The sequence below is a fragment of the Peromyscus eremicus genome, chromosome 1 (assembly GCF_949786415.1).
Source record: "Peromyscus eremicus chromosome 1, PerEre_H2_v1, whole genome shotgun sequence".
NCBI classification, from domain to species: domain Eukaryota; kingdom Metazoa; phylum Chordata; class Mammalia; order Rodentia; family Cricetidae; genus Peromyscus; species Peromyscus eremicus.
Window position 1 is genome coordinate 50199741 of NC_081416.1, and position 24831 is coordinate 50224571.

The 24831-nt window shown below is 40.5% G+C and overlaps 1 protein-coding gene across 2 annotated transcripts in view; it reads left to right on the plus strand.

Moving 5' to 3' along the window:
• The first annotated feature begins 10376 nt into the window (after positions 1-10376).
• Positions 10377-24831, plus strand: part of Ms4a13 (membrane spanning 4-domains A13) — a 32190-nt gene continuing 17735 nt past the window's right edge. Inside the window, exons 1-4 of one of the 2 annotated variants that reach the window (XM_059260490.1) lie at positions 10377-10669; positions 15504-15619; positions 17026-17166; positions 21116-21172. In XM_059260490.1, the coding sequence (XP_059116473.1) occupies positions 15569-15619; positions 17026-17166; positions 21116-21172 (249 nt within the window). In that variant the 5' untranslated portion in view covers positions 10377-10669; positions 15504-15568. The remainder of the gene's footprint in view (positions 10670-15503; positions 15620-17025; positions 17167-21115; positions 21173-24831) is intronic. The other variant, XM_059260483.1, reaches the window with a different exon arrangement.

The following is a 24831-nucleotide window of genomic DNA, read 5'->3' on the forward strand; positions in this document are numbered from 1 at the left end:
CCCACAGTGCCTACAAATCTATTTAGTGCCTGTATTTGGGATTTGTTCCTAGGCTAACAGTCACTGGATCTTCAATCAGGGCCTCTTTCTGCTTGCCGTTACTGCACCTGTCAAGGGGGAAGGACAAGGGGCTGAAAACTGACTCTGCAGTGCTCTTATCATTAGAAACCTTCTATCCATGTTACCTTTTCCACAATAAAATGTCATGGGGACATAAGCCTCTTTTGATATCTTTCTGACAGATGCTGGCAAGGCTGATGTTTCTTGAATGGAGGTTTACATAGTGTCCAGTCACTTGAGTTTCTTAGTCATCTTCCCCATGTTATGTTCAGAAACCATAGTTCCAGTGGCATTTGTTGGGGGCCTCATTATTTTATACACCAACATAATCTCCAACCAGCTGACTGGTATTTATATTCTTTATTAATTTTTTATTTTATAAATTACCATACACGATATTAGATATCACTGTGGAATTGGGGGGGGATGTTTTTAATACATCTTTAATTAAAATATAATTACATCACTTTTCCTTTCCCTTTCCTCCCTACAACCCCTTTCAAGTCCCCTCCCTCCAACTTTTCCCATGTCCCCACACTCCCAAATTGATAGCCTCTTTTTTATTATTGTCGTGCTATTACATATATGTATGCACAAACACATACATATAACCTGCTTAGTCTGTTTTGGTTGTTTGTGTGCATATGGTTTCAGGGCTGACCACTTTGTCTGTATAACCAATTAGGGGGTTCATCTATGAAAAAAGCTAATTCTCCCTCTCTAAGTAGTCATTGGTTCTCTATAATTCTGTGTCTACAAGTAGGACCCCATGAGATCTCCCTGCCTTCCACACTAGCATGTCAATTGATACTGCCACTGTTCCAGTCTTGTTTATGTAGCCATAGTACCAGAAAACACTGCACAAGCTGCTAAGAGAAGGAAGCATTTAATAGTCCTACCCAACTGTGACAATCATGAACCACAACAATAACCAGCATGGCAAGACACCCATAAAGGTGAGGAGAGTGGCACTGACCGTCAGTGGTAGCCAACAGCTATCTAACTGGACTTAGGCCCATTCAACAGGAGGGAAATCATGCCTGCTACTAGAAACCTAGCCAACTTCTCAGGACTCGTGAGGTCATGGATCTTAGAAGAGAATCTATTACCATTATTTTACTAGGCCAGCATAATTCCTAACCACAGTCTAAATCTTATGCTTACACCCACCAATAAGTACAGCTGCCACCCCTTATCCAATATATATATAGCAAATGAAGACCATCACAGAAAACCACACTTGGACACAATGCAGAGATCAATGGGTCCTGGGTGTCACCAACCCCAGTGGATACATCTGTATCACAAATCATACATCTATGGCTCAGGGAACGTGGTGGAAGAGGAAGTAGAAAGACTGTAAGAACCAGAGTGCTGTGAGACAGCCTGTCACCACGGCATTTTTGGACAAAGTGTGTTTTAATAGTCTCCTTTCCCTCACTACCCCCTCCCACTACCCTTGACTCCTCCTTTCAAGTCCTCCAGTCTCTTTGCATCCTTCATGCCCCATGTGTCCTTTTGTGCCCATCCTTCCTCGTCACATATTTCTCTCCTTTCTTGATCTCCTTCCAAGTTTTGAAAGATTTACTCACAATTACATCTGTATTGTGGGGGTATGCATTTGTACATCACAAGCCAGGGTCTGCATATGAAAGAGAATGTGTGGCCTCTGTCTTTATGAGTTTGGTAATCTCACTTAATACCGACCTACCCGAATCTCAAGCTTCCTTTACTCTATGCAGATGGAAGCCATGGAAAAGCAAAGGGTGGCTTCTTCAGCACAGGCAATTCAGGTCTTTGAGTGCCAAGGAGCCATGGACTGGACTAATTGATCCAAGGACTTATAGCTCTTAGTCCTGAAAGACAGAGGATCATGGATCCAAGGGAATAGACTCACAGGTCTAGGTACTCAGGTTGGGGGTTTATAGCTCTGGGTCTCCACTGTCAGCAGCCCTACACTCAGTGACCAGCAATCAATGGCTCTCAGCAGCCACCAGTGTTAGCACTAACAGGCAAAAGCAATGTTTTGGCTTTCAGATCCTGAGGTTCCTAACAGTAGCTATCATTATAGCTCTTGGGCCTTGAAGATCAGAACCTTGGCTCCTTAGGGCTTGCTACCTCCCTGGACCTCTTCCAGCCAAGTAGAGCCCACAGTCTCTCACAAGCTTTAACTTTCACAATCTTCTACCTTCCGTAGTCTTGACTTTCTAGTTCTTTTTGCTTTACCCCACTATCCTGTGTCATTTCAGTTGTCTCAGTGCCCTATAGTTTCTGCCTCTGATCCCTCCCTGGAACTCTTGAACTGTGTTCTCTACTCTGTCCCCTCCTCTTTTCAGTTATCAACTTAGCATGCTCTGCTTATGACAAAGATCACAAGTAGACAAGAAAAGATCATTCCAAGAGAATCAGTTTGATGGGGTCTACTGTTACAAAACAAGGGTACGGCACAAGAGGGTACCCCGGGCTGACTTGAAAAGTGAACCAAATATTTTAGTTGTATGGCCAGAAGAGCATTGCAATACACAAACGATGCAATGTCATTGCCACTAATCACTACCTAGCTTCCAGTTCCACTAGGCACAGGGTGAGAACCAATCGCAAGCTTTCTGTGGAAGCATCAATGAAGTCCCCCCATCATGCCTAAAGAAAACAGTTGCAAGGAGTGCAGGGAAATCAGGATTACTTCGAGGCTTTTCTTGAGTGATGTCTTTTTCATGAATGGAGCCAGAGAAACGGGGGTCATGGCTTCAGTGCAGTGCTACCTGCAGGTGGAATAGTGTGTCCTCAAGGTGTCATTAGAGCATTCAAGTGCAATAGGAGTCCCTAACACACAGGCCATCAGAAGAGGGGCTGTTTGATTGACAGCTCTCTGCCAGAGGCAGCTGAACACATGGGGAAGGATATGACAAAGGTCAGACTTTTGTCAGTTAAAGACTTGGACCAGCTGGAACCCAGTGACTTAACTCACTTAAAGAAATACTATGTGTTAGCAGCTGTTTACAAGAAGGACCTGTCTAGACATATAAAATGACTATAAAAGTAGTGCTTTCAGCAAGGTTGACTTTTAAAATAAATGTGTAATATATTTTTATATCTCACTTTTCTTTAAAAGTGATAACAATGATAATAGCAAGTATTTAGCTCTCTGTATGCACTGGTCTCATTCTGAACACGTATCTTATGTCAGTGTGCTTGGTGCAGCAAGGCAGCAGTGTGCGTTCTATGGTTAATACGGCTTTAAGATGACAGAACTCTGGCATGCGGCAAACAAAAGTTGAAGAGCAAGTGAGATAATGGTAGATTGGAATAGTTTGAATATAAATAAGGCTTATCTGTATTGGAAGTTTTCAAATGTAAAGCATCAGATATAGATATATGGATAAACAGATATAACTATAGTTATGTAAATATACATATATCAGATTAGATTATATAGGTATAAATCTAGATACATAAAGATGGATGGATGGATGGATGGATGGATAGGTAGGTAGGTAGACAGGCAGACAGATAGATAAGATAGATAGATAGATAGATAGATAGATAGATAGATAGATAGATAGATAGATAGATAGATAGATAGATAAGATAGATGGATGGATGGATGGATGGATGGATGGATGGATGGATGGATGGATGGATAGATAGATAGATAGATAGATAGATAGATAGATAGATAGATAGATAGATAGATAGATAGATAGATGATAGATAGATAGATGTGGAAGAGAAACAAAATCATGGAAGAAGCAGATGAGAAATTTTGCATCTGTGAAGTTACATGCATTATTTCAAGGGAAGAGTTACTTAGTACCCAAGTAGGATTTGGAACCCAAGCAGTCTGGTACCCACATACATCCACTTCTACTGGCCTTTACTTTTTCATATTTGGAAACAACCAAAGATTTGCAGCTAGAAAACAAGTAAGTTGGCAAAGCTTGTTTCCCTATAGCAGATTTGTAGTAACTTTGGAAGGTCTAGTTCACCCTCCTTTGGGGTGCTTATATCAGGTAATATGATGTCACTGATTCCAACACTTGTTTCCTGAAAGCTACCATGTCCTGTGAATCACTCCTGAGAGTCTCCAGCCTAACTAACTTAGAAAATCATTCTCAACCTGGGGGTCAAATGACACTTTCACAGAGATCACCTAAGACCACCAGAAAACACAGATATTTGCATTATGAATCATATTAGTAGCAAAATTATAGTTATGAAGTAGCAATGAAAATAACTTTATGGTTTCATGAGAAACTGTATTAAAGGGTTGCACCAGTAGGAAGGTTGAGAACCACTGCCTTAGAATGTCATAGAGCCTCTCAATTCTCAACTTACCAACTTCTCTTTGTACTGAATCATCAAAAGATGCTAAAAAAGTTGGGTCTCAAACGCCTAAGATTTGCACTTGCTATTTTTCAAATTAGGATAAAAAAAAAAAAGGCAACCTAGTCTAGCAACTTAAACAAAGATGAAGGCATAAGCTTCTTATACAGTGGTAGTTTTATCCAGATAGGAGTCACTGCCATCCAATCACTCACTAAGTATTTATTGAGCTCCTACTCTAGAGGGCAGTATTTCTTGCTCTGGAGAAAAAAAAACCAAGGTTCCCCATTGTTCGAAGCTTGTACCACATAAACTTCAAGCTGCCAGTGGAAAGTAAAATCAAGTAAATGTTAAACATATATACAGTTTAAAAATAACAATAAAATGTATGTTTATGTAATGTATAAAAATATTAAACAAATGTTACATAAACATATTAAACAATAAAAGCAGGTTAAACATTTAAATGTGTCTAAGCTTTCTAAACTTGAGCCTCTGAGTTGATACCTGAGAAGATGACTGAAACACAAATATGTCCCAACACAGAGGTTACATACTTGCTACTAATTTCATTCTGGCATATTTTAAGAAAGCATTCATTTGTTCATTAATTGCTTCAAAAATACATTGTACTACTGCTTTCTGTATAAATATCACTATATAAAATTTATATATAGATATGTGTTAAATATACTATAAATATATATATGAAAATACACATAGGTATGTGTTAAATTACTACAAATATATGTAAACACACATAGGCACCTATGTACATGCAAATAGTGACGAGTTTTCTTGGAGTTTCTACATCACTTAAGTGCCATTCTGTAATGAAATACTAACTACTGTTTTACAAATTATTTTTCTCCTCCTTTTTGGCATTTACACTATTAGGGCAATATGCTGAGTCCTGTATGTTGTTTATTTTATTTCAGCATTGTAGCATTCCTGTGACACATACATCATCAATTTTTTCCATGTTTGACGATGAGAGATTTGAGAACGTTAAGGGTCTTCTCCACAATCATCTGGTTTATAGATACTTGAGTTGAGAACCTTACTCCAGCAATCTAAACGGAGCTCTAGAGTTCACCCCTTCACCCCTTATTTCCTCCAAGCCATCCCTAGGAGAAGCTCTGGCTTGTGACAATCATGGGATTGTATAAAGAACACTGTTATCATAGGTAGATACTAGATGTGGAACAAGGATGACTGGACTGCTACTCACATCACTAGGGAGGCTACCTGGAAAACAGGACCCCAAGAAAGACACGGGGATCACCCAATGACGGAGAAATGGATGAGATCTACATGAACAATCTGGACATGAGTGGGGGTAATGAAGGGCGAGGGTCGATGGAAAGAGAGCTTGGGGGAGTGGGAGATCCCAGCTGGATCAACAACAGAGAGGGAGAACAAGGAATAGGAGACCATGGTAAATGAAGACCACATGAGAATAGGAAGAAGCAAAGTGCTAGAGAGGTCCCCAGAAATCCACAAAGATACTCCCACAATAGACTGCTGGCAATGGTCGAGAGACAGCCCGAACTGACCTACTCTGGTGATGGGATGGCCAAATACCCTAATTGCCATGCTAGAAACCCCATCCAATGACTGAGGGAACTGGATGCAGAGATCCACGGCTAGGCCCCGGGTGGAGCTCCAGGAGTACAATTAGCGAGAAAGAGGAGGGTTTATATGAGCAAGAATTGTTGAGATCAAGGTTGGATAAAGCACAGGGACAAATAGCCAAACAAATGGAAACATATGAACTATGAACGAATGGTTGAGGGGCCCCCAACTGGATCAGGCCCTCTGAATGGGTGAGATAGTCAATTGGCTTGATCTGTTTGGGAGGCACCCAGGCAGTGGGACCGGGTCCTGTGCTCATTGCATGAGTTGGCTGTTTGAAACCTGGGGCTTATACAGGGTCACTTGGCTCAGCCTGGGAGGAGGGGACTGGACCTGCCTGAACTGAGTCTACCAGGTTGATCTCAGTCCTCGGGGGGCAGGCTTTGCCCTGGAGGAGGTGAGAATAGGGGGTAGGCTGGGGGGAAGGGGAGGGGGGGCGGGAGGGGAGAGAACAAAGGAATCCGTGGCTGATATGTAGAACTGAATTGTATTGTAAAATAAAATTAAATTAAATTTAAAAAAAAAAAAGAAATCACAAGGTCCAGGGACGGTTCTCCACATCAGTTCTGGCTGTGTTACTCCACTGTATTTCTCTTCAACTTGGCTTTTTCATCTGTGAAATCAGAATTATAAACTAGGAGTGAGTACTGAATGGGCATACGAAGTGACACTCAGCTTAAAAGTCCATATCACATGCTGAAGTGCTGTTGAGGAGCACATATGCTGGAGGAGCCTGAGGAGTGGTAAAATATGAAGTTAAATTGTAGATACAGTGATTACCTACGAACAGGTGGTGTAGAAAAGAGTTTGCCTGGAGCATGACTCAGCTGGTAAAATTCAATAAACTATTTGTTTTTAAAAATTAATCCAGGTAAGATTAAAAACATTGATGACAGCTTATGTTGGAAGTGATGTGGAGCAAGGGGAACATTCCTCCATTGTTGGTGAGAGTGCAAACTTGTACAGTCACTTTGGAAATCAGTATGGTGACTTCCCAGAAAATTGGAAATCAACCTACCTCAAGACCCAGCTATACCACTCTTAGGCATATACCCAAGGAATGCTCAATCATACCACAAGGGCACATGCTCAACCATGTTCATAGCAGCTTTATTTGTAATAGCCAGAACCTGGAAACAACCTAGATGCCCTCAGCTGAAGAATGGATAAAGAAAATGTGGTACATATACACAATGGAGTATTATTCAGCTGTAAAAAACAATGACATCATGAGGTTTGCAGGCAAATGGATAGAACTAGAATATATCATCCTAAGTGAGGTCCCAGACCCAGAAAGACAAACATGGTATGTACTCACTCATAAGTGGATACTAGATGTAAAGCAAAGGATAACCAGACTGCAATCCACAGCTCCAGAGAAACTAGGAAACAAGGAGGACCCTAAGAGTGAAGGGACATAAGAATCACCTTGGGAAGGAGAAACAGATGAGAACTCCATGAATAAACTGGGAACAAGGTAGGCAATAGATAGAGGGGAGGGGAGGGGGGATGAGAATATAAAGGAACGGGATGGTCAAGCTAGGGGAGGGATGGAGTGGGAGAGCAATGAAACAGATATCTTGATAGAGAGAGACTTTATGGGGTAAAGGAGAAACCTGGTGATAGGGAAATTCCCAGGAATCCACAAGGATGACCCCAGATTAGACTACTAACAATAGTGGTGAGAGTGCCTGAACTGACCTACCCTGGTAATCAGATTGGTGAATATCCTAACTGTCATCATAGAGCCTTCATCCAGGAACTGATGGAAGCAGATGTAGAGATCCACAACCAAGCACCAGGCTGAGCTCCAGGAGTCCAGTTGAAGAGAGGGAAGGGGATTATATGAGCAAGGGGGGGGTCAAGATAATGATGAGGAAATCTACAGAGACACTGAATCAAGTTCGTGGGAACTCATGAACTTTAGACCAACAACTGTGGAGCCTGCTTGGGACTGGATTAGGCCCTCTGAATACAGAAGACAATTGTGTAGCTTGGTCTGTTTGAGGGGCCCCTAGCAGTGTGATCAGGATCTATCCCTGGTGCATGAGCTAGCTTTCTGGAGCACATTACCTATAATGGGACAACTTGCTCACCCTTGATGCAGTGGGGAGGGGCTTGGTCCTACCTCAACTGAATGTACCAGGCTTTGTTAACTCCCTATGGGAGGCCTTTTGGAGGAGGGGATGGGGGGTGGATCAGGGGGAGGTGGTTGGGGGGAGTGGGAAAAGGGATTAGAGGGAAATCTGTGGTTGGTATGTAAAATGAATAAAAAAAATTAAAAATAAAGTGAAGCCAGGTGGGGCTGGAGAGATAGCTCAGAGGTTAAGAGCACTGGTTGCTCTTACAGAGGACCTGGGTTGGATTCCCAGCACCCACATGGTGACTCACAGCCATCCATAAGTGGTTCCATCTTCTTCTGGCATCAATGAGGATGGCACACATATGGCAAAATCTCTGATTTAGATAGATTTATTTCTGTTTTCTTAATGAGAAACCCCCAGAAAAAAATGTCTGTTTTCTCTTGCATGTCTGTAAAATGAAATCCTCCTACCAACTTGGACAAGGTTTTATTTTATCAAGGCTGGCACTCAACAGGATCCTGACAGTGACCCCTTACACAATGACATAAAGGACACTACAGAGGCATGTGGTTCCAGTACATTCTCTCTTAATGTCTTTTGTATTCTGGGAACCAATTCAAGGTAAGTTAAAAATATAACCCACAGAAAGAAATAGTCAAGGTGACAAAGACTAAAAGTAAGTCCTCCTGCTAGTCAGACTGTGATTGTTTGGCTTTTCATTATTAAAAGATATAAAACTGTACAAAACCAAATGATAAAAATTAAAAAGACATGAGTTATAAATTCCCAAATCTAGATGATAGGTGGAGACAAACCAGTGTTATTTTACTGACCTGTGTAACAAAATGATCAAATCTAAGTTCATTTCCAGAGAGTTTAGATTTTAAAAAAAAAAGAGAGAGAGAGACACCAATCTTGACAGTACATGACAAGAAGGGCTCATCTATTCAGAACTGACTCTACTTGTGAGTTCTACTAAATCCATAACTTTGAAGTTGAAGAACACTCAACTTCATTGCTCTTTCTAGGGCACAATAATAATTGTTCATTCTCATACACAAAACATAAAGGAACACTAATGTCCCTGTGAGAACACTAATGTACTATACTATTCAAGGATAACAGCAAATCAGAGCTCATGAAATAGCTCAACAGGTAAAGGCACTTGCCACCAAGCCTAAGCTGGCTCCCCCATGGTGAAAGGAGAAAACAAACTAGAAAGTTGTCCTCTGAACTCAACACACACCTATGGCATGTACACACATGCACACACGCAGAGAGAGAGAGAGAGAGAGAGAGAGAGAGAGAGAGAGAGAGAGAGAGAGAGAGAGAATAAAACTAATAGCCCTTAATGATCCACCAACCAGTACATAATTAAAGGAGTAGAAGAATCTTGGTATTTTATTTTCTCTTATTTGAAGGGTCTTCAGAGTCTCAATGTAAGGAAGTTAGCTATGAGGTTAAAAAACAAAGTCACTCAATTTCTAATCCAGTTTTTCATGCTATAGAAAGTATGGTAAGAGTCTCAGTAACTTTAAACCCTGCCCATTGACTCTTTTAAGTAGTTACACTTTAGGAGTGTTAGAAATATTTAGGGGAAAAAAGGTTCTTTATAAATAAAAGGATTTAACTATCATCCACTAAATATTTGCAGTGTAAGTCAGAATTCTAACTTTTCCAATATACCTAGTTAAATATTCCAGGAATAAATGAAAGCTCACCGCATGCTGTGGTTGGAGCTTCTACTGCCCAGGATCTTTAACCCCTTAGGAAGTCCTCAGTGCTCCTAAGGGCGGCCTGTGCTCACCAGAGAACATTGCTTTCTCTTCCAGTCTCCTCACCTGCCTCCCGGATCTGACTCTTTTTTACCTTTTCACAGCGATCTACACTTCTTTACATTTCTCTTCACAAACATTGAACTACCGCATGCAAATTAAAACCTCTCCAGCAGGTAGGTCAAAAAAGTCCTTTTGACCATTTCCTAAACAGTCTCTTCATTAATTTCTTTAGCCATTTACATTTGGAGGAAGAAGGAAGGGGTGTGAACTATTAACTCAGATACTTGCCTTTTTACAAGTTGAGGCCTTCTGAAGTGTATGGTAAAGGACTAGGTCTCTGCAACCGTTCTGTATTGGGAGAAATATCACTAAAGAGGCGGTCTTGGATCCATGTCCAGGAAAGCCATTACTAGAGACTCCAGAAGGCGGTTGAGGGGTTGGCCCACCGCATGGCCTGCAGGCCCCAGTGAGTCTGCGCACTAGTTCTCATCCCTTTGCCCTGCGGAAGGGCTGTTGCCCTTGACAACCCGGGCGGCCTGAGGAGCTTGACAACCAGCTGAGCGCTAGACTGCGCTGCTGCCTCTGATGACTATGCAGCCAGGTCCAGCGCCTAGAGCACCATCCACCGTGTTCTGTCTCTTCAGCCTGACCCTGGGCCTGATAGGGTGAACTGGATCCTTGGGACTTGGGACAAGTGAAATGTGAGGTAATGGTGTCCCGCTTTACTTTTGCTAAGTGTCAAAATGGACATGGAGTCTGGAGAAAAGAGAGTGAAGGGGAAAGACGAGGGTGAGCACATCTCCATCTTTTATGCCCTCTCATTTTGACCTTTAAAAAAAAACTTTATTTTTATTTAGATTCTAAGATGTTCCCCAAATTGCTCTTGAATTCCTGGTCTGAGCAATTCACCTGCCTCAGCCTCACAATTAGCTCCCAGGAACTATTCATTCTCACCGACTCATCCTAGATTTTATCTAGCACTGAGTCCTGGTATATAGATGTACCATGAAGTGAGATGGAAAGTAAAATATTTAACATCATTATAACACCGAGATTATCCACCAATCACCTTAAGTAAAATGCTCATTAAAAATATCAGTCAGGAAAGGGGGGAGGAAAAGGAGGGAGCTGGATGCATATGGCATTAAGCAGGACTGGTCATGAACATATGGAAATGAATTTCTTGATTTCTGGGGACTCAAAGTGATTTGAACTGGTCTTGAAAATCAAAAGTTAGAACACACCATGACAGGAATTATGGGGAAAGTGTTAAGACAACAAACTGGGTATTAGCTAATTTGTATATCAGCAGACTTTCCAGAAAAAGTTACTGCCAGAATTGTTAGGCTGCAAAATTGGAAAGGCCATGTGAGATGGGGAAGGTGAGCAGGAAGCTGTTCATGAAGGAATTCATGTGTCCTCTGAAGATTCTAGACTTAATTCTCCTCTTTTTATTAAAAAAATATTTTTGAGGCTGGTGAGATGGGTCAGTGGTCATGAGTATTGCTGTTCTTGCAGAGGACCAGAGTTCAGTTCCTCACACCCATAGCAGGAAGCTCACAACTATCTTTAACTACAGCTCCAGGGGATCTAATGCCCTCTTTCATGGGCATCTAAACGCACGTGCTGACACACAATTTTTTAAAGTAAAAATTTTTAAATGTTTTACATCATTTTTCTTACACACACCCCAAGGCTCAAGGAACATCATGGAAGAGGAGGTAGGAATATTAAAAACCAGAAATTGGGGGAGGAGCTATGAAACATCATCCTCTAGACATAAGATGGTTGATACACCATGAACTTACTACAGATGTGGTAACCTACACAAGATTGGAGCCATCAACTTTTCCATCATGAGAGGGGGAAGGGCTCAGGAGGCTTCACCTCACCCTGAGGGACTACTGACAATTAATGGCGGCTGAGGGAATGGGTATCACTGTGCTGTGGGATGGTCTGTATGTCAAGTGTGTTGCTGATTGGTCAGTAAATAAATCACTGATTGGCCATTGGCTAGGCAGGAAGTATAGGCGGGACAAGGAGAAGAATTCTGGGAAGTGGAAGGCTGAGAGGGAGACACTGCTAGCCGCCACCATGACAAGCCACATGTGAAGATCCCCGTAAGCCACGAGCCATGTGGCAAGGTATAGATTAATGGAAATGGGCTAAATATAAGAGTAAGAGCTAGACAATGACAGGCCTGAGCTAATGGCCAAGCAGTTTAAATAATGTAAGAGTCTGTGTGTTTATTTTATAAGTGGGCTCTGGGACTGGCGGGACTTGGTGGCAGGAGCTGGAGAGAAATTCTCCAGCTACAAATGGCGCCCAACGTGTTGGCAAGAGTTTCCACCTAAAACCTGAGTAAAAAGATTCTAAAACGGAGCTAAAAACAGCTCCTAGTTGTCTCTTTCAAGCTAGCGGCAGCCTGCGTGTTTGAGCTACTATGGCAGGTTCCTGGCATGCATGCTCGACCTGCAGTATGGCGGGAATGAGGCCTCTACAAGTGGCACATTAAGCTGTGTGGTGGATTTAGCCTTTGCTAGTACAAAACAAAACAAAACAAAACAAAAAAAGAGGTTTCTGGGCTACACGCTGCTTTGATAGAAGCATAGACCCACTATTTCTGAGAGTTGATGGCTCCCAGAGCTGGCGGAAAACGTACTATGGCCATGTTGGGAAGCTGAAGTGGGCGGAACCAGCAGCCACAGTGCCAGCGCCGTTTCAGGCCTAGAAGGCTGCAGTTTAAAGCAATAGGCTCAAGATAATATAAAAAAATAAGCCACGTAAAGATGGCTACCACACAGAGAATCTGGATTATGTTCTCTTTGATATTCGTAACTGAAGAAAAACATTTGATTACAAAAGCTGTTGAGTTATGCCAAAATGTATATTTTAAAGGTACCTTGACTTCAAAATTTGGATGTAAGGATATGTTGCTTTGGAAAGGAGGCTCTGCTTTTGTTTCCACAGAAAGCCAGAGGCTATGGATTTGTTCCAGATTAAGATACATTAGGTTTGACCAGCCAAGACCCCCTGAAAGGTCTCCGATGACACCATGGCCCTGATGATCCAACATCCAGAATGGTTTCAAGGCAACTGGCTCAGACGACGTACCCTCATGGACTATTCCATAATTCTAAAATTTTCTTTGTATCCCCATAAGATACAGCGCCCCACTCCAGCAGGAAGTAGTAAGAGAAACTACGCCCAAATTCCCAAATATACCAAGCTGACTTTGCAGATATGTAAAGGTTAAAACCTTCCTTTTTACCTGGGGCCTATGCAGGGTCGCTTGGCTCGGCCTGGGAGGAGGGGACTGGACCTGCCTGGACTGAGTCCACCAGGTTGATCTCAGTCTGTGGGGAAGGCTTTGCCCTGGAGGAGATTGGAATGGGAGGCGGGCTGGGGGGAAGGTGAGGGGGGCGTGAGGGGGGAGAACAAGGGAATCTGTGCCTGTATGTAGAACTTAATTGTATTGCAAAATAAAATAAAAAAAAAAAGAAAAAAAAAGAAAAGGGGAAGTGCTGTGGGATGGTCTGTATGTCAAGTGTGTTGCTGATTGGTCAGTAAATAAATCACTGATTGGCCATTGGCTAGGCAGGAAGTATAGGCGGGACAAGGAGAAGAATTCTGGGAAGTGGAAGGCTGAGAGGGAGACACTGCCAGCCGCCACCATGACAAGCCACATGTGAAGATCCCCGTAAGCCACGAGCCATGTGGCAAGGTATAGATTAATGGAAATGGGCTAAATATAAGAGTAAGAGCTAGACAATGACAGGCCTGAGCTAATGGCCAAGCAGTTTAAATAATGTAAGAGTCTGTGTGTTTATTTTATAAGTGGGCTCTGGGACTGGCGGGACTTGGTGGCGGGAGCTGGAGAGAAATTCTCCAGCTACATCACTGTTTTCAATGGTGTAACCCAGAATCCAGGAAATCACCTCCCATCCATGGTCATGAAGGCAACCCTATATAACTCAGCAGGTCAGACCCATGAAAAGACAGGAAAGCAATAAAGAGACTGGTCAGGAAGGAAGGGAGTTTTGGCAGAAGAAGGTGGGGAGATAAGACAGAATAATAGGGATGAGAAGGACTAAAACTCACTACACACTGATGAAACTGCCCAAAATTAAAAATTAATTACTTCTTAAAATCATCTTTCAATTACTTTAGTTTTATGTGAAAACAATAATGGGTTTTATCTCTGCTAAGGATGCTAAGGATAAATGATAGACATGCTCTCTCTCTAATTGTTCCAGAATGTCTGTGCTAGTTTTAGCGTGTGATAGTCGGGCTAGGAAGAGCAACTAAGGAGCCTGTCCTTTACCTACTTCTAGATTAGTGATGGAATTACCAGAAAATAAAAACAAATGAATGATTATTTGTTTATTTTTACAGAATTAGAATCCTTAATTGGGTTGCAGAGCATCCAAATGTAGTTTTTCTTTTAAAGAAAGAATTCCATGAATATACTTTTTTTTCTTCCAACAACTAAACTGAGTATTTTAAAAGTACATGCACACATACTTTTTCTGATTAGCGTTTTTATGAGCTCTTCACTTGGATGACTTTACTGTGGACCTCATTGATATTACAGAGACGTTAATATTTTACTCCAGCTTACCACATTCTGTTTTTGCTGACATGCTACAAATGTGAATAAACTTATCCATACGTACAAAATGACTTATGTTTCTATTTTCTGAAAACAGATGTTAACATTATTCTTGACATGACATTTCATTATTTCCCTACCCAAGTTTTGTAGTTCTGTGGATATCTAGGCATGATAGAGAAATTAAACTCGGCTGCCTTTAAGTCTCAACTCTTGATTGCTTCTTGGAGATGGCGTCTGAAAGTATACAGCTTATTTCAATCACATGCTTTCCCTCCTGTTGCATTAATAGGCATTGAGAAAATAAATTTTAGAAACTAAAGATTCATAAAAACAACCAAGTCATTAGATTTGAACTTGCAGCATCATTTTGCCAGTCTGGAGCATCATTCTGTCAAAACTGTCTTCTTTCAGAAAAGATCAAGGACAAATATTTATATGGTCAGTCATGTGCCATGACCTGTGTCGCTGACTTGTGCATATGTGTATGTATATGTACACATATACATATCACCAGTAATTATAGAAGAAAGGTCATGAATTCAAGAAGGCATCGGGGGACACAAGAGGAGTTGGGGGAAGAAGAATTGTAAATTACAAAATACAGTATACTCATATATGAAATTCTCAAATAAATTTTGAAAGAAGAAAATGCAAAGTATGTCTAGCACTAAGTTGAATGTGAATATAAATTAATCATTGAAGCTTTACTGAAAATTTTCTAATACTATTCTCTAGTTGACCTTTATTCTTTATCATCTAGAAATGCTGTTAAGTAGTAAAAGGTGTGCAAAATATCAGCATTTCCTAGTCACAGAAAGAGACTTTTTCATTCTGAGGTTGTTATTCAGAAGAGGTGGATGTGCGCTAAGGGATGTGAGGAGTAAACGTATAGAAAGAAAAAAACTGTGGCTTCTGAGTTTGGGAAGATTGTTGTCAAACACTAAGAATCAGATGTATGAGTTTTCTCTGAGAAAAAAGCATGCGTATGTGTTTTGTATTCTTTTGTAGAAGTCTGATAATAAAGATATCACTGAAGGTTAGAAACAAAATCAACCAGAGGAAATTCTGAAAGTATGGGATGTGGAGAATCAAAAATATCTGTAGCAAATACTATTGTCATAGGGGTGAGTAATACTTTCTCATTACTGATATAAAGTTTCCTCAAAGTAACTGAATGCAAAGAGCTTTGTTTTGGCAGATCATTCCTGAGGGATGTAGTCCATCATGGTGGGGAGGAAATGGCAGAAGGCAGGGGAGGCATGGTGGTGGGAAGAGAAGGCTTTGGACTTGGTGGTCATGTTGCATATGCATTCAACAATCAGAGAGTGAACAGCAAGTGGGGCTGGGCTACAAAGCCCGATGCCTACCTCTAATAACTAACTTTCTCCAGCAAGACTCAACTTCTTAAAGATTCAATAACCTTCCCAAACAGCACCCTCAGGGTCAAGAATTCTACATGTGACCCTATGGGAAGCACTTCACACTAAAACCACAGAAGTAAGATTTTACTCTGATTAACTAAAATTCAATGTTTTAAATTACGTCAGTTTTTAAAAGGGTGGCCTTGTATCTAGAAAGGGATGTATTTGAATAAAAGAGGCAAAAGCTTTTTGAAAAACATGATGATTATCTTCTGTAGCTTTTGCTTTGTCTCCTAGCCCTTCATAAACAAGTGCATGCTGAGATATGAGCACATCAACTGAATTACCACACCCAAGAAAATCCAGCAATATGAATAACTATCAAATTTAAAATTGTGTATGTGTTTGTTGGTTTAAAAGAGATCTACCATAGATCTCTTTTCATCACTGCACTCATGTTTGTCCAGTAGAACTCATACTTCTATTCAGTTATAAACCCGAGAGATTAAAGCTTACCTAATCCTATTAACAAACACCAAGAAGTTAGAAAAATCACACTTACATAACTAATGGGAGAAAACTGTTCCACGGGTTTCAGCTTTTCCTCTGAATTTTTAGACCATGCAAACCAGCTGTCCAAGCTGCTGCATGGGAGTTCTTAGCTCTGTAGTAACAGACTGCTCTGAGAATAGAGTGAAATATCTTAATCTGCTTTCCCTGATTCATGTACATGATGCCACACTTTGCAATCTGGTTGGTTGGTTGGTTGGTTGGTTAGTTAGTGAATAGTATAGTTGGTTGGTTGATTGGTTGGCTGGTTAGTTGGTGAATAGGATGGTTGGTTGGTGAATGGGATGGTTGGTTGGTTGGTTGGTTGGTTAGTGAGTGGGATGGTGTAAGTGAGACCTCCTAGAACCCAATGACAAGCTCTTAATTAAGAATAATTTTTCAATAAGAAAACTTTAGCTTGTCCATCATACACCAACAGAGTTCTTCACAAGCCTTGGTTTGTCCTTCCTGGATAGATCCTGTTTCTGGTACAACCAGTGACAACTCCATAGTTAATGCATGACTTGCTTACTTCCATCTTTTATAAAGGTGTTAAATGTTTATTAAAACTGTGTTTTCCATTACATCATTTCAGTACTAACAACTCTCTCTTCTCACAGGTTATCCAGATTATGATTGGCATCTATCATGTACTCATGTGGTATTTCCTATTGGTATTGTATATGGGACAAATTAAAGGAGTATTTGGGACTTATGAACCTTTAACTTACAAAATGGGAACTGCTTTATGGGGAATTGCTGTGAGTAAAATACATTTGTGTTTATTTTATTAATCAGTAAATAATATTGATTCATATTAGTGGACAGTAAGGGCCAGCTTCTAAACAAGGTTTTCAGGAGAATCATATAACTCAATGCCATTTACTGACTAATTCAAAATCCAATTCCTTCTTTCAAAAAGTCTGTATTGAGCACCTTTAATCTACAAGTGCTATAAAAGAAATGTGGATACGAGAGTAAATGACAACCACAATGTGGACTATATCCTTAGCTATGTCAAAGATAGACTTTTAACCATCACGTCCATTATCATGATTAATTTTCAGGTTTGCCATTACCTGCACTCTGGTGTGGTTTCTAGACAGCCATTGGGCAGAAAGAAAACTCAGAGAGTGGGGGATTCCTAGAAGTCAAGGGAAGAATGCATCACAAGATATAAAGAAAGATCAGCTCTGTCATCTGTTGCTTTGTCAGAATGATTAAGGTTGAAAACTGACTACTGGATTTATTAATATGGTAGCCAGTCATAAACATGACAAGTAATTTCAGTAAAAATGATGACATGAAATCCTGATTGGACTTGGTTTGAGGAAATGGAATGAGAGCTGAGAAGATTTTTTGTTTTCATTTTTTTATTTATAAAAAATAATTTTTATTTATAAAATTTTTATTTTAATTTACTTTTTGATAATTCTATACATGTGTACAATGCCTTTTGCTCTTATCTACCTGGCTCCCTCCCTCCAACTCCTCTTGGAGCCCCCAACACATTTCCCTTTCAACTTCACGTCCTTTTTTTCTATTGTCTTTTGCTGGTGTGGGGTGGAACCAGGATAAAAAACAATAAATGTTATGAGCTAATAAGAGAAATACTGCAATCATATATTAATGTTAGTAAGAAATAATGAATTTTAGTGAACAAATAGCTATGGTCACGTTCTCCAGTAATGGTTGTGAATTAGTGTTCATTTTACCCCCTCAGAGAATATGTGATAGTATCTGAAGAGGCTCTGGATTTTTACGCCTAGTGAGAGAAAGCCAAGGATGCTACTGAGCATCCTATACTGCACAGAACATCATTTGCAAAGAATTATAGCCATTTATGTAAATAGTGCTAAGGCAAGGCAGCAAGAGGGGAACAAAGAACAAAGAACAGATCGGATTCTGATCTGATTTTGGAAGCTTGTGGATGAGTTCCTACAAAAGCCTCAAGTATCTCAATCTATCAGAAAGAAAGATATGAACTGAAAGTGAGGACAGACATGTAGACCAGCCATTAGAAGAGAGGAGAGTGTGTGACGTGGCCATCTGAGAAAAGGGAGACAGTACGTGGCTTACAGAAAAGTAATTTGATCTTTATACAGCATTAAAGACTCAAGGTTTAGCAACATGACTGCATAGTGAGATAAGTCTTTATTCAAGGCATGTTCATCTGCATGGATGCAGGAATGCAGCAGAAGCAAAACTACATTTCATCAGGATTTGGGTTAAAGATTCAATTTTGATTTTTTTTTAAGTGTACTGGAGTTGAGAATGGATACAGGGAGTATTTGTAATAGCTGACCACAGAACTGATGCTGGTGATGAAAAGAATTCAGTAGGGAGCAGAAGGTCTGAGAGAACAGATAGGGTGGGGAAAGCATTGCTAGAGCTTAATGCCAGAGGGCACCAACTACAGCAAGTAGTGGGAAAAAATGAATACACAACCCTGAGATTTAAAAGGACCAACACAGACAAGAGGATGAGTATGGAAATCAAGCAATTTTTGTAAAGGATTTGAGGGGGAAATTCAAAGACTCATATACCATGGGTAAATAGAAGGATGCACACACATAAATCACTAAATATTAAATCATTTAGGGAAGACTTGGGTCAAAACTTAAAATCATCTAGAAATGGATGAATGACAAGGTGGTCAATCAGTGAGCTCAAGCATGGGGATGCTGGATGACAGAACCTGAAACACTTGTCTCAAATCTAGAGAAAAGAAAAGTGGTGGAAATACACAATGGGAAAAAAAAACCCACTGTCCTTGTACTGGAACAAAGACGGTCACAGAAGAGGTTGAGTGGTCACTAGAAGAAACAGTGACCTTGAAGACATCTGCCTTTATCCACACTCTGACTCAGGGTGTCCAAGGACAAAATCCAAATAAGCCATATTGATAAGAAACCCACTGCCTCATCAATAAGAAAAGGTGCATTTGGCTCATAAATGAAAAGCACATGGAAGAAAGAAGAAAATAAAAAGATAAGGAAAAAAAGTAGAATTTTCAGACAAAACTCAGAGAAATGATTTGTGTTCCTTTGTGTTTAATTTCATACTATAAAAATAACTTCAGAGGAACTAGAGAGGCAGCTCATTCAGCAGAGTGTTTGCCGTGCAAGCATGACACCTGAGTTCTGCCATGTTTTCTGTGTGCTTTTACTGTGGTGCTTTTGGTGTTTTGTTTTGTTTGTCCTTTTGTTTTGGGGTAGTGTTTTTGTTTGTTTATTTGCTTTCTTGTTTGTTTTGAGAGAGAAAAAATATCAAGTTGGATAGAGAACTTGGGGGAGGAGAAAAACTATGATCAAAATATACTGTATGAAAAAAATTTTAATATAATTTTTAAAAGAATGGAATGTGACTGCTATTTTTCAAAAAAAATAACCTTTGCTAAAATCACTTAAAAAAAAGACAAAGGTTGGAAAGATGGTTCAGTAGTTTAGAGCCCTTGCTACTCTTGTGGAGGACTAAGGTTTGGTACCCAGCATCCATGCCAGGGGATTCACAACCTCTTGCAACTTCAGTTCCCAAGGGATCTGATACCATCTTCTGCAGGAACTGCAAGCACACACACACACACACACACACACACACACACACACACATACACACACACACACACACACACACACATACACACACACACACACACACACACACACGTGTGCATATATATATATATATATATACAAATAAAAATAAGTAAAACTTAAAAATAAAACAAACAAAGACTATTTCAGGGAAGTTGTGTAGCCTGCTTTCAAATAACACAGCAGTGCTTTGTACTTCTTGGAAAATAGAAATCCTGAAAAGAAATAGTGGAATGCCTTTTAAAATACTTTTTGTAAAAGGCAAGGTAGCTGGGAAAATGACTCAGTGAATAAGAGTACTTGTTCTGCACACAATCGTGAAGACCTGAGTTCAAATCCCCAGCACTCACACAAACAGCCAGGCATGGCTGCACATGCCAATAACAACAGCTGTCAAGGGTGGAGACAGCCAAATTCCAAGCACTTGTGGCCAGCCAGCCTAGATGGAACAGCAAACTTCCAGTTCCCTGAGAAACCCTGTTTCAAGGCAATAAGGGGAACAATAAAAGAAGACACGTGTATAATTAGATTAAGTATCTGCACACTCACGTGCATCCTACACACATACACCAGACATGTATGCACACATAAATAGATAAATAAACAAAGTGAAGGCCTGGGCATCCTGTGGCCTTAATGGTATCTATTGCCTCTCAATGAAGAGGGTGTTTTTTACAGACATTGTGTTTAATGGATTTAAGAGCCACTTTTTCAAATCTGGATGTATACACAGTCATTACAGTCCATGATATCTTACTAGAAACAGAAGTTGGAGTAATACCTAAATGGGTTATATAAAAGGTATCACATAACCAAACTTGGTCCCTGGCTCAGGAAGACTTAAGAGGCCATTGCCATGTACGACAACCTAAATCTTACCCACTGTCCTGTGCTTGTGACTGTTGTGACCCTCCTGTTACTTTCAATATATGTCACCTTTTGAATACATGATTATCTCATAATGGAAGCTCGTCCTAACCCCTTCTACTAAAATTTCTCTCTTTGTTACTATTAGTATTCTGAAAATCTTGCCCTGAAAAAATAGTTGTTTTAAAGTATGATTAAATTGCTGAGCATTATCAATGAGTATTTACCAGCATATGTTTGTGTCTAGTTTGTCATTTCAGGAGCCTTCACAATAAAAGCAGCAAGAAAACAAAATAGAAATATGGTAAGTTGAAATGTTTGGGATATGTCTAGTATGACCTTTCACAAAACAGAAAAGAGGTTTGAATGAAAAAATAGTGTTGGGGCTGGAGTGATGACTCAACAGTGAAGAGCACTTGCTGTTCTCCAGAGTTCAGTCACCAGCGCCCATATTGACTCACAAGGTCCAGTAACTCCAACTCCAAGAGATCTGGCTCCCTCTGCAGGCCTCTGAAGGCAACTGCACTCACAGGCGTGTGTGTGTGTGTGTGTGTGTGTGTGTGTGTGTGTGTGTGTGTGTGTGTGTGTGTGTATTTATATTTATATATACATATCTTTAAAATAAAGAAAAATAGTCTCTAAACAATAAAGGAATCTACCATCCCTATAAAATGATTGAGGGAAATAAAAACCTGAGATTAGATTACTTAATGTAGACCAGATACATTAGTTAACAATCATGATTGTTAACTTCTGCTAAAACATCTAAATTTAAATAATATTTTTGTTTGGATGTTCAACCCTTAACATTGCATGAATACTGTGATTAAAAATTGTTTGCAGGATCTTAGCCGGGCGGTGGTGGCGCATGCCTTTAATCCCAGCACTCGGGAGGCAGAGCCAGGCGGATCTCTATGAGTTCGAGGCCAGCCTGGGCTACCAAGTGAGTTCCAGGAGAGGCGCAAAGCTACACAGAGAAACCCTGTCTCGAAAAACCAAAAAAATAAAAAAAAAATTGTTTGCAGGATCTAAAGTCTTTCTTCTATGTGATCGTTACTGTGCTTTAATACTTCATTTTCTAGTCTACCCACTTTGGGAATAGGGTTGTACCTTGTATCAAAGTAGGGAATTTTCCAAGAAAAAAAAAAAACCTATCCATGGTGTAGGTGGAAAATGTCTAGGAATAAAAATGTCAGAATTTTAGATCTGAAAGACAGCTTAGAAATAGATTAATCTAATTTTAAATGTTTACACATCAAGAAATCTGGGAATGATAGATGGCTCAGGAGTTAAGAGCACTTGCCGCTCTTACAGAGGACTCAGGTTCAAATCCCAGCACTAACATAGTGGCTCATAGCCATCCTTAACTCAAGTCCAAGAGGGTCTGGCATTCTCTTCTGTCCACCATGAGCACTGCATGTATGTGATACACTGACATGCATCTAGACAAAACACCCATAAACATAAAATAAAGTCTCAAATTTTCAAAATTAAAAATCAAATTATGATGTATATACAAACATGTTGACAGATGGTCCCAGCTAATAAAAACCCAGGATTCAAACATATTAACTTCTATTTGACTTTATTTCTGCAAACTGTCACCATTTCCCATCAATTTTCTTATTTTTAAAAAATATTTTTATTTTATAATTAATTTAATTTTACATATCAGCCATGGATTCCCCCGTCTTCCCTCCTCCCACCCCCCAGCTCTCCCCCCCAGTCTATCTCCAATTCCCACCTCCTCCAAGGCAAGGTCTCCCCTGGGGAATCAGCACAGCCTGGTAGATTCAATTGAGGCAGGTCCAGTCCCCTCCTCACTACACCAAGGCTGAGCAAAGTGTCTCATCATAGGCCCTAGGTTCCAAAAAGCCAGCTCATGCACCAAGGACAGGTCCTGGTCCCACTGCCTGGGGGCCTCCCAAACAGTTCAAGCTCATCAACTGTCTCACTTATCCAGAGAGCTCCTCAGCTATTGGTTCACAATTCATGTGTTTCCACTAATTTGGCTATTTGTCCCTGTGCTTTTTCCAATCTTGGTCTCAATATCTCTTGCTCATATCATCCCTCCTCTCTCTCGCCGATTGGACTCCTGGAACTCCACCTGGGGCTTGGCCGTGGATCTCTGCATCTGCTTCCATCAGTCACTAGATGAGAGTTCTATTGTGACAGTAAGAGTGTTCAGCCATCTGATCACCAGAGTAGGTCAGCTCGGGCATTCTCTCGACCATTGCCAGTAGTCTATAGTGGAGGTACCTTTGTGGATTTCTGGGGACCTCTCCAGGACTCTGCTTCTTCATATTCCCATGGGGTCTTCATTTATCATGGTATCTCTTTCCTTGTTCTCACACTCTGTTCCAGATCCAACTGGGATCTCCCGCTCCCCTAAGCTCTTTTCTCCCCAACCCTTGCCCTCCATTACTCCCCCCTTTTACCCCCAGTTTGCTCATGTAGATATCATCCATTTCTCTGTCACTGGGTGATCCCTGTGTCTTTCCTAGGGTCCTCCTTACTAGCTAGCCTCCCTGGAGTTGTGAGTTGCAGTCTGGTTATCCTTTGCTTTACATCTAGTATCCACTTATGAGTGAGTACATGCCATGTTTGTCTTTCTGAGTCTGGGTTACCTCACTCAGGATGATACTTTCTAGTTCCATCCATTTGCCTGCAAACCTCATGATGTCATTGTTTTTCTCTGCTGAGTAGTACTCCATTGTGTATATGTACCATGCTTTATTTATCCATTCTTCAGTTGAAGTGCATCTAGGTTGTTTCCAGGTTCTGGATATTACAAATAATGCTGCTATGAACATAGTTGAGCATGTGGCCTTGTGGTAAGATTGAGCATTCTTTGGGTATATGCCCAAGAGTGGTATAGCTGGGTCTTGAGGGAGGTTGATTCCCAATTTTCTAAGAAAGCACCATATTGATTTCCAAAGTAACTGTACAAGTTTGCATTCCCACCAACAGTGGAGGAATGTTCCCCTTATTCCACATCCTCTCCAACATAAGCTGTCTTCAGTGATTTTTATCTTAGCCATTCTGACAGGTGTAAGGTGGTATCTCAGAGTCATTTTGATTTGCATTTCCCTGGTGACTAAGGATGTTGAGCAATTCCTTAAATGTCTTTCAGCCATTTGAGCTTCTTCTGTTGAGAATTCTCTGTTTAGCTCTATAGCCCATTTTTTAATTGGACTGTTGGGTATTTTGATGTCTAATTTATTGAGTTCTTTATATATTCTGAATACCAGCCCTCTGTCAGATGTGGAGTTGGTGAAGATCTTTTCCCATTCTGTAGGCTGTCCTTTTGTCTTGTTGACTACGTCCTTTGCTCTATAAAAGCTTCTCAGTTTCAAGAGGTCCATTTATTAATTGTTTCTCTCAGTGTCTGTGCTACTGGTGCTATATTTAGGAAGTAATCTCCAGTGCCAATGCGTTCAAGACTACTTCCTACTTTCTCTTCTATCGGGTTCAAAGTAGCTGGATTTATTTTGAGGTCTTTGATCCACTGGGACTTAAGTTTTGTGCATGGTGACAGATATGGATCTATTTGCAGTCTTCTACATGTTGACATCCAGTTATGCCAGCACCATTTGTTAAATATGCTTTCTATTTTCCATTGTACAGTTTTGGCTTCTTTGTCGAAAATCATATGTTCATAGGTGTGTGGATTAATGTCAGGGTCTTCAGTTCAGTTCCATTGGTCCACATGTCAGTTTTTATGCCTGTACCAAGCTGTTTTTTATTACTGTAGCTCTGTAGTAGAGCTTGAAGTCAGGGATCGCGATGCCTCCAGAGGTTGTTTTATTTGTACAGGAGTCTTTCGGCTATCCTGGGTTTTTTGTTTTTCCATATGAAGTTGAGTATTGTTCTTTCCAGGTCTGTGAAAAATTGTATTGGGATTTTGATGGGGATTGCACTGAATCTGTAGACTGCTTTTGGTAAGATTGTCATTTTTACTAT